The sequence below is a fragment of the Medicago sativa genome, chromosome 7 (genome assembly GCF_051527215.1).
Source record: "Medicago sativa cultivar Bolivia chromosome 7, Bolivia_mono, whole genome shotgun sequence".
Classification (NCBI taxonomy): Eukaryota; Viridiplantae; Streptophyta; class Magnoliopsida; order Fabales; family Fabaceae; genus Medicago; species Medicago sativa.
Window position 1 is genome coordinate 26,795,014 of NC_140755.1, and position 11,526 is coordinate 26,806,539.

An 11,526-nucleotide genomic window follows, 5' to 3' on the forward strand; every position below is an offset into this window, starting at 1 on the left:
TAAGAAATGCACTCTTGACATCCATTTGATATAATATTATGCCATGATTAACTGCATAGGAAAGAAGTAACCTGATTGCTTCCAATCTTGCAACTGGAGCAAATGTTTCAGTGTAATCAATGCCTTCTTGTTGACTATACCCTTGTGCAACAAGTCTTGCTTTGTTTCTTGTTACTTCTCCTTGCTCATTCAACTTGTTTCTGAATACCTATTTTGTTCCAATAATGTTCTTGTGCTGAGGTTTGGGTACCAGATCCCACACATCATTTCTTTGAAATTGATTCAACTCTTCTTGCATAGCTAAGATCCATCCATCATCTGAAAGTGCTTCATCAACTGTTGTAGGTTCAATCATTGAGATCAGTCCAATCATTGATTCTTCTTGTCTGAAGTATGATCTTGTTCTTCTTGGACTATCTTTGTTTCCAATGATTAGTTCCTCAGGATGTGAAGACTTGTGCTTGAATGTGTTTCTGGGAGGATCTGCTTGATGTGAGCCATCTTGTGCTTCATCAGAAGCTGCTTCATCTTGCGCTTCTGATGTGGGTTCAGCTTCTGGACTATCTTCAGATTCAGCTATCTCATCAGGTTCTGGAGTGGCTTCAGGAACCTGTATCTCTGCAAAACTTTCACCTTGCTTTGAAGTTTTATCTTCAAGCTCTTTGTCATCAAATTTAACGTGCATAGATTCTTCAACACAAAGTGTTTCTGAATTATACACTCTATATGCCTTTGACCTTTCAAAGTAACCTAAGAAGATTCCTCTTTGGGCCTTGGCACCAAATTTCTTTAGGTAGAGCTTGTTATTTAGAATGTAACATGTACATCCAAATTGATGAAAGTAAGAGATATTGGGTTTCCTTCCTTTAAAGAGTTCATAAGCTGTTTTCTCCAAAATAGGTCTGATATAGATCCTGTTTTGAACATAACATGATGTATTCACTGCTTCTGCCCAAAAATGTTTTGGTAAATTGTTTTCATGGATCATGGTTCTGGCCATTTCTTGTAAAGTTCTATTCTTTCTCTCTATAAGCCCATTTTGTTGTGGAGTTCTAGGAGAAGAGAATTCATGGACAATTCCATGTTTTTCACAAAAAGTTTCAAATGGCTCATTTTCAAACTCTCCTCCATGATCACTTCTGACTTTCAAAATCTTTGATTCTTTTTCGTATTGAATTTGAGTGCAGAAACTACTGAATACATCACAAACAACATCTTTACTCTTTATGAATTTCACCCAAGTCCATATGCTATAATCATCAACAATGACTAATCCATATTTACTTCCATATAAGGATGCAGTACTTACTGGTCCAAATAAATCAATATGGAGTAGTTCTAAGGGTCTGGAGGTTGAAACAATGTCTTTGGTTTTAAAAGATGATTTCACAATTTTCCCTCTCTAACATGCACCACAGAGTGCATCTGAATGATAGTCAATGTCTGGTAGGCCTTTGACAAGTTGTAACTTACTAAGCTTAGAGATTAATCTCCAGTTAGCATGTCCCAACCTTCTGTGCCACATCCATTTCTTATCATTCACTAATAGAAGGCAAATTACCTTCTGATCAGCCAGTTCAGAAAAATTGATTTTGTAGACATTGTCAACTCTCTTTCCCTTGAACACAATGGATTTGTCTTCCTTGTTGATTACAGTACAGTTGGTTTTCTCAAAAAGCACATCATAACCATTATCACAAAATTGACTAATGCTCAAAAGGTTATGTTCAAGACCATCTACCAACCATACATTATTAATTGAGGTAGAGGAATTACCAATAGTTCCTGTACCTATGATCTTGCCAGATTGGTTGCCTCCAAATTTCACACTTCCTCCTTCCTTCATTGTTAGGCTGAGGAAACTGGACTTTTCCTCTGTCATGTGTCTTGAGCAACCGCTGTCTAGGTACCATGATTTTTGCTTTGGTGCTGCTCTTAGACATACCTGCATCATTGACATTTTCAGGTTTAGGTACCCATTGTCATATGGGTCCTGAAAGGTTAGTACTTGAGGCTTTACTCTTCACTTCCTGTACCTTGTGCTGTGAGTTGGATTGCTTCTGATTAACCATCACCTTAGGTTTTGGTACTTCAGAAGCACTAACTGTCTTCTTCTGAAACTTAGACTTCAGAACCTCAGATTTCGGTTTCACCAGACTCTGAGGAACAGGTTCTGATCTTTTCAGGATCCTGATCTTTGAAGTCTTGGATTCAAATTTGATCATAGCCTTTGTCTTAGAGTTCTTTGGCTTTGAAGTAATCTTAGCCTTAGAGCCAAAAGCTTCAGGTTCTGATTGAACAACAGTTTCCAACTCAGCACCTTCAGGTACAAAGAAGGTTTTCAGACCTTCCTTGATGCATTCACAACAAGATTTAAGATTGGTTTTCTCAAGTTTCACTTCTGGAAAACCAATTCCTCTGCCATTGTTCTTGTAAATGCTATAAATCATAGAACCCACTCTGCTTCTGTCAAAGCCAGATATGATAAAATCTTCAAGAGCAATTTCATGGTTGCTTAAAGGTTTTTCATTACACTTTTCTTGTAGCTTTTGACATAAGAACCTGAGCTGATCTTCATAAGTTTTACACATGAAGTCAAAGCCCCTAAGTCCTTGTTCAGAAGCTTTCAGATCCAATAAAGTTGATTTTTGTTGTTTTACCAAATCAGCATATTTTTCTTTTAAATCCTTCAACTCATTGGTTCTTACTTCAAAATGTGTAAGAAGTTCTTTAAGTGACTCATCAAGTTCATCTCTGGGAATCTTAGAATATACCTCATTTTCATCTTCAGAATCTGATTCTGATCCAGCTTCTGAAGATGCTGTGGCAACTAACCCAACCGCTACCTTTACATCTTCATCAGCTTCCTCTTTATCAGATCCAGATTCACTTCCCAAATCATCCCAGGTTGCCATTAAACTCTGCTTGATCTGTTTCTTGAATTTGCTTGGTTTGAATGTTGACTTCTTTGACTTGTCCTTAGATTTCTCCTTCTGAAGATCAGGGCATTCAACAATGAAGTGTCCAGGCTTCTTACAATTGAAGCATCCCTTCTGATCTTCTTTCCTTGAGCTTCTGGAGTTGCTCCTTCTGGTTAGAAACTTTCTGTTCTTCTTGGCCAGATACTGAAGTCTGTTTGAGAGCATGGCCATTTCAGCAGCATCTAGTTCAGAATCTGAACTTGATTGTTCTTCCTCTTCAGATTCAACCACTTTGAAAGCTTTTGATGACTTGCCTTTGGATGGAAGAGCTATTGATTTACTCTTCTTAGTAGACTCATGTTCATTAAGACTTAACTCATGAACTTTGAGAAAACTAACAAGATCTTCGACACTTAAAGTGTTTAAATCTTTAGCTTCCTCAATGGCAGTCACCTTTGGTCTCCATCTTGCAGGCAAGCTTCTGAGTATCTTGCTCACATGGTCAGAAGCAACATAGCTCTTCTTTAGAATTTGTAGCCTAGAGACTAAGGTTTGAAACCTTGAGTACATCTCCTCAATAGTTTCATCATCCTTCATCTTGAATAACTCGTACTGATGTACAAGCATGAGAGCTTTAGCTTCTTTGACCTTCTTGCTGCCTTCGTAGTTTGAACAGAGAGAAGAAAACATAGCTTTAGTAGTGGATTTGTCACTCATCTTCATGTACTCTGCTTTGGGTATGGCAGTGACAAGAGTTCCTCTGATAATGTGATGCTTCTTGTAGAGTTTCTTCAACTCAGGAGTATGTTTCTTTCTATCCACAGCAACTCCTTCTTCATCAAGGACTAGGTCACCATCACCATCTTCTAGAATATCCCATAGTTATTCATTTAAGCTCATGATATAACTATAGAAGTTGGTTTTCCACCAAGAAAATTCTTCAGCATCTCCGTTGAACTTTGGAATTTTTCCAACACTGGATTTCTTACTATCACTATAATCATGTGAAACATTATTATAGCTAGTTTCACCAGGAATAGGAGTTGGAATAGGACCAGACATGTTTTTCTCAGATCTTTGACTGTTGCACGGTTAAGTGTTAAATAACAGACCAAGGCTCTAGATACCAATTGAAGGTGAGAAAAACACAAGAAGGGGGGTTGAATTGTGTTTTGAAAAATTCTTCGTTTCTCCTAAAACTGAACACACTGAACATAAGCTAAGTGAAACAGCTTCTGAAGTGATAATCAGAATCTGAACGCAGCGGAATAAAACAGAGAGAGAGAAGAAGAAAGACACAAAGCAATTATACTGGTTCCTTCCACAAACCGGAAGTAGTCTAGTCCCCTTGCACTTCCAAGGAGATTTCACTAAGAGTAATATATGATTACAATTGCTCAAGCACACCTGCTAGAGACTTCCTTTGCTCAAGCACACTTTGCAAGAGTCTTCCTATGCTCAAGAACACAATCAAGAGACTTCCCTGCTCAAGCACAACTGCAAGAGACTTCTAACTAAACAAAATTACACAGAAAATTGTTTAAGGTTGAACACTTGATATACAATCAGAGGTGCTCACAATACAAATCAGATACAAACTCAATAACTTAAGAATTTCTAAGATGAAACTTTGAGACACATAAATTCTAAGTGAATGCAGAACAATTTCAGCAGAGGTTTGACACTTGTAAAATTGTTGTGAGTCTTTCGTTCAGCATTACCAAAACTCTAAGTCTTCACTCCTTTATATAGAGGTGTAAAAGAGACGTTGTGAAATTGCCAGCATATCAAAGAGTCGTTGTTGAAGCTTGATCTTTCACCAATGATCTTTTGCCTGATTTGGTTGTTGTCCTATGAAGAACCAATTTGAAATCCATTCCTTATCCAAAGGAACATCTATGCAGGCGAAGCCGTATTCTGGAGCTGTTTTCTTGTCTTGTAGTGTGGACACAAAACAGAGTAGTGGAGAAGGTGGTTGTACAGTTCGTACAAAAGTACAATGTCAACGCTTTCGTCCAAAATTGCAAGCACATGTCTTCAAACACCTTTGAAATGACCGTTGCAAAGTTCCACTAATCTTTTGCTGTCCTTTGATGAATTTCGATTCATAACACAGCTCTTGAATCCTTGAATTTCTCAAATTCAGTTGATCTTCAGCTTCTGGTGAAATAGCTTCTGATGAGGCAGCTTCTGATAACGCAGCTTCTGATGATGCAGCTTCTGATGATGCAGCTTCTGATGATGTGGCGCTTCTGGACCTCTTGTCTTCAGGAGCACTATTCTTCATGAGCACTTTACTTTCTTCAGGAGCGGCTTTACTTCAAGAGCGCTTTTTCTCTTCAGGAGCAAGTTGCCTTCAGGAGCGTCTAAGCTTCACTTTTGTTGATTCCTTTTGCTCTTTATTTGCTCATTCAGAACCACTTAATGATGTAACTTTTTAATTATGGTCCTGTACACTTGAACAAATATCAGCTAGTCCAATTTACAATTTTTAATACCTTGTTATCATCAAAACTCTTTAAGGTTCATTGTTAAACACATTTTGTTCCAACAAAGGGAGATTACATAATATATGCAGAGGCTAATGTTCGAACCTCAAACATTTAACTTATTTAAGGTGAATTTCTAACCAATAAACTACTCAACAAAAAAACTAAAACGTACAATACCTTGCAAAACAATGCAACAGAAGAAGGCCTAAGCAACACACAAGGATTGACCGATCCTTTAGGGTATGTTTGGTTTGCAGAAGAATGTTTAAGGAAAGAAAGTGAAAGGAATGAAAGTATAAGGAAGGAATGATAGTGGAAAGTAAGAATATTTTTGTGGTTGTTTGGTATAAAAGAAAGTGAATAGTAAGTGGAAGGAAAGAATGATGTGTATATTTGTAAAAGGACAAATACATCCTTGAAAAGTATTAGCTACATGTCATTTTAAATTAAATATTTTATCTACATATTAAAATATATTTTAATTTAGATATAACAATTTAATTTTTTTTATGCTGGGTGAAATTTTTTGTAAAGTATGTGTCAAAATCATAAATTGCCTAGTATGCTTGTACATGATGCAACGTTGCAACGTTTTAATGCCTTAAAAAATGGCACAATGCTAATAATATAGTCAAGGCTATTTTGGACTTTTCTCATGAAATTGGTGCTTTTGGCATGTTTCCGTTCATCGATGTGTGGAAAGGTTTTGAGCGTGGGTCCCACCTCAAAATTTTCTTTCCACACCTTTTTTATGTGTTGCTAAAGGGTGGAAAGGTACTGTATCCACAACCTTTCTTTCCCTAGCCTTTCTTTCTTTAATCTATCCATGGATCCAAACACACAGTCCACTTAGCCTCAATCGGGGGCTATTGTTCCACCATATCAATAAATTTCACATTATTTAATAATCTAAGAAACAGTAATTTATATCCAAACATAAATATTATCATAAAACTCACCATATATGGCAATCCAATTGAATAAATTCCATGTTCTTTAACAAGAGATATGGTTATTCCATCCGCATGTTGAATACCACAATATTATTAACATGGCCCATAATGTAGAATGTAGATCGTGAAACTCATTAGAGTAACTGGCCTGCAGAATATATAGGGCATAATAAGCATGAAATTTTGGAATTTAGCTGAGAATATATCTTGATCTGGCGATCTATCATGCGGTAAGGAAGATTTTTGGATATTTGATTGATTTATTTATCTAGAGAATATATCTTGAATTGGCAATCTACCATGAGTTATTCTCAGCTAAATTTGTTTAAATTCAAAGTATGAAGCCGCCCATATAAAAAAAATATAGATTGGTAAGGAATATATACTATAGCATTAGTAGTAATTTAGTACATTTTTATCAAACATATGGGATAATATTAAGATCTTGGGTTGATATGGCAGACTTGGATTAGGCAGCATGTAGAAAGAGGGGCCCTCTCTTCCATTCAATCCACTTCACAACTTTTTTGTTATCCATTTATCACAACTTCAATTATTATAAAATCGAAGCAGATTATGGTGACAAGAAATTCAAAAGTATTGTTCTAAATATTTTTATGTATGTAAAATTTGGGTTTTAATGTATATTATTGGTAGAAGTCACAGGGATTCCGGTATTTGAAAGATGTCAATCTAGTTGCGATGTTTTAGACTCACTTTAATGTTTCATCTATCTTTTGCCCGATCGAAAACAAAAATGTATATTATTAGGTTATATAATGTCAGAAAAAGAGAGAATACAATATAAACAAATTACTCAATGGCTGGTGTGGTTTGTTTGATTAAGCAACATTGAGTGTGTGGGGGGTGGACTAAGGATAGAGTAGTTTGATTAAACAAACTACTCTATCCTAATTGGTCTATACAATAAAATGCTTATTGGGAGAGAAGAAGTACTATCTAGCTAACTAGCTAGGGCAATGAAGTGACGAAAAGCAAAGCAAAGAAAAATCACAATCACATGCATCAAGGTTTCAATTTGGGAGAAACAGTGTTACAGAAAAAAGAAATGAAGTGTTTGTAATGTCCATTTTCATGCCATTTGATCACGTAGGGCCGACAACAAGGACGGATTCAGCCGTCTATTACCCAACAACTCCCTCTCCTGTTAAAGCCTGTCCACTTTGTCTCCCCTTTCCCTTTCTATTTTCCATATTTCTCTCTTCCTTCTATTTCTATTTATTATCACTCTTCTTTCTTCATTTATTTTCCCTTAGACCATCCCCAATGGTGGTGTCTTTACCAATTAAGACACTGTACCTAATAGGTACCCTCATTGGGGAATTTTTTTTTGGGGGTCTCTTAAGACCCGGGGTCTTATTTAAGACCCCCAACTTTAAACGGGACCCGCACGCTTTTAATATTAAAAAATTGAAATGTAGTGATATAAAGTTATTGATAGTTGATTAGTGGGTCCCATTTAAGAACTTTGTGTGAGATCTGGGTTGGAGGGATTGAGTGCTTATTAGGTAATACTATTAAAAAATAATAAAAGAGTGATGTGTACATGTGGGACCCATTTAAGTACCCAAAAATGGGTGTCTCCATTGTGGATGCTCTTAATAACTAGTACTCCCGCCGTCCCGGAATAACTGACCCATTTTCTAAAAAAAAGTGTCCCAAAATAACTGACCCATTTCAATTTTCAATACAACTTTCATCATTCCCAATACAATATAACACTAAATAATACTCCCTCCGTCCCGGTATAATTGACCTACTTTGGTTTTTCACACAGATTAAGAAAAGTGTATAAATGAAGGGAAAAGTGGAATATATTGTATTGGAAATGATAAAAGTAGTATTATTTAGTGTTATATTGTATTGGGAATGATGAAAGTTGTATTGAAAATTGAAATGTGTCAGTTATTTTGAGACACTTTTTTTTAGAAAATGGGTCAGTTATTCTGGGACGGAGGGAGTACTACTTTTATCATTTCCAATACAATATATTCCACTTTCCCCTTTATTTATACATTTTTCTTAATCTGTGTGAAATGAGCCAAGGGGTCAAATAAATTGGGACGGAGGGAGTAGCAAATATAAACTGTTAGTGATTTTCACATAAATAAGTTTAATTAATATAACTTGTTTAACACAATCCCACATAACTTCATGTGAGGTGAGAATGATCCTATTTATACTTGAACTCTTTAATATATCCTCTCACGACCAACACTATTGAGTTTGATTCATGGACATAAATGTTGGATGACTCGATAGCAAAAATCTGATAGTAGATGCTCCAATGGATCTTAACAAAGACTCTGATACCATTTTAGAAATCGTGTTTTAGCCTAACACAACTGCACAAAACCGATTTGTGATGTGAAGATTGCCCTACGTGTTTTAATCATCATTTGTTTGATGTGCATTAGACTCTTTAACATTAATATAACCTGGTAGTATTGTAGCTTAAGTTATCAAATATTTAACCCTTATGTAATTATTGGCAATTCCCTTTTTTCCTAACATAATCATCTCGCCTAAGAAGAATTGCATGTCTGAAGCTGAACCAAATAAACCTCATTCATTATTACATACTGCCTCCAAAGATAATAAGTAAAAGGGTTCTCCTAACAATGGTTTTAAAGATTTTAATTGGTTAAGAAATTGAGAAGGAAAAATTATCTCACAAATGCATGTTAAGTTAGAAACAATGTAGATTGGGTATACATGAATTATCAATTAATTATTTAATAACTTGTCATAGTTTTGTATGAATTTATTTAATAATAAAATCAAATTTTTAAAAAATTGTACCAATATCCTTTTTTTTTTTACTGATATTTAATCAAACTTCAAGGTATTTAATAATTTATCATTATATCTTTCAAAAAAAATAATAATTTATCATTACCAAATACAAGTACATTAATATTCTATATAAATTTACATCTTTGGATTATTTAATACAAACTCTAGTTTTGCTCGAAAAAAAAAATACAAACTCTAGTACATATTTGTTAACAATAATCCCCCTAAATACAAAAGAGAAATGATATTTTGACAACCAGTTTTTGATAACTTTTGGACAACTTTCTCTCTCATACTCACATGATGTTGTTATCCTCTCTCATCCTTTTTCTCTCTCCATTGTTTTTGACCAATAAAAAATGAGAAAAACAAAGTTGTCAACAAAGTTGTCATCAAATGGATGTCAAAATATTATTACTCAGTAAAAAATCCATAAGAAAAAAAATATTACAAACATAGAATCCTCTCTTTGTCTCTCTCTCTCTCTCTTACATCGCATAAGGTGACGACTAGTGATGAGAATATGACTTACTTTATGTGCTTTTGTATTATTATATTATGGTATAGAAAAAGTAGAAGATAGCACACCCCATGATTTTAAGAATTTAAGAATAAAAAATGAAGATAAAGAATATACTAAAATAAATAAATAAATAAGAAACAACAACACACTCCACTGATCCACTCACATATAGCCTTAAGATGTGATATATTCTCTTACACCCTAAACAAATCTCTATAAATATCACCTTTCACCTTAACCATTTCTCACACAAATCACCAACCTCTAATATCTTCTATCTCCTAACATTCTTCTCTTCTCAGCTACATTACTATCTTATATTCAAAAAAATGCATTACCAAACAGCATCATGGGGAAACTATCACATGACCCCAACAATGATGTGTGACCCATTGGAGAGAATAGAAAGACTAGCATCAGAAAACGCAGTTGTGATTTTCAGCATAAGCACTTGTTGCATGTGCCATGCTATCAAGAGATTGTTCTGTGGAATGGGAGTGAATCCAGCTGTTCATGAACTTGATGAAGATCCAAGAGGCAAAGAACTTGAAAGAGCACTCATGAGACTTCTTGGTACTTCAAATGTTGTTCCTGTTGTTTTCATTGGTGGTAAACTTATTGGTACTATGGATAGAGTCATGGGTTGTCATATTAATGGTTCTCTTGTTCCTCTTCTCAAACAAGCTGGTGCTCTTTGGCTTTGAAAAATTTATATTAAAAAAAAAAAAAATCCCTTCTTAACTATTTGCAAAATGGATATTTTATTACAAATCGTTAGTTCAAGAGAAATCTCTCTTTCTCTTATTCTAACGACTTGTAGTTAGTTGCGTCTATTAGATGTAAAAATTAGTTATAGTAGTTTGTTACGACAAACTAGTGTAACGAAATTAGTTACATTTAGTAGTTATCCAACTTGTTTAGATAGTTAATTAATGGAAGAAAAAAAAATGAAGAGGTTATTTTCATTAATCACTCTTCATTATACTACTAATGCTAGTACTATTATTATTAAAGGCTAAGGTTGAGGAAGAGGATCAAGTGGGTTCTTTTTGAAACTCTTCTTGTGTTTTTTTATTTTTATTGTAGTTTTTAGTATTTTTTTTTTCTTGGGTGGTTAATTATTTGGGTTTGTCATGGTTTACTTGTTTTTTTTATTTAAGGTTTCCTTCCTATGTAAAGACAAAAAGCATATTGGAAGAAGAAAAGAAAGAGCTAATTTTACTGTTTATTCTTGTCTTTGGAATTTTATGTTATTTTATATGCTTTGATATAGTGTTTTGATTTGGACTCTTTGATTTTGTTTTATTTATGCTATTAGTAACATAGTATATGTCTAGAAATGACACAATCTCTTTTATCTTTGTGACAATTAGTAATACTTAATTAATATTATATTTTGAGTTAATGGCACATGAAAATTGACTTGTGGGTGGTTGAAACGGCGTCGTGTTTGTACAAAATTGTCGCTTTCATTGTTTTTTATTTCTTTCCTGTTCCCTTTAGCATGTTGAAGCTAGGAATGAAGTGACGTCAATACTCTTTTACTTTGACCCCTTTCTTTCTTTTTTGTTTATTTATCTTTATGGTTTTTGTAAGAAAAAAATTATGTTAAGTTATGTTTTTTTAATAAGCAAAAAATAATTTATTATATTGTCATGGAAATTGGAAAATGCCTCTGAATTAAATAAAATGTGGTACTGCTTGACCATAGAGGCATCCCTTCAAACTTAATGGAAATGACTTGTTAAATAATTCCCTCTGTACTAATAAAAAAAATTACGTTTTGATAATTTTAGCAAATCAAGATATAATTATGCATA

At 34.3% G+C, this 11,526-nt stretch overlaps 1 protein-coding gene across 1 annotated transcript; it reads left to right on the forward strand.

The window, feature by feature from the left end:
- The first annotated feature begins 9,895 nt into the window (after positions 1-9,895).
- LOC146905256 (glutaredoxin-C1-like) lies at positions 9,896-10,982 on the forward strand. The gene has a single exon (XM_085726729.1). The coding sequence runs from the start codon at positions 10,036-10,038 to the stop codon at positions 10,408-10,410; it is 375 nt and encodes a 124-aa protein (XP_085582855.1). The 5' UTR covers positions 9,896-10,035; the 3' UTR covers positions 10,411-10,982.
- Positions 10,983-11,526: the final 544 nt, after the last annotated feature.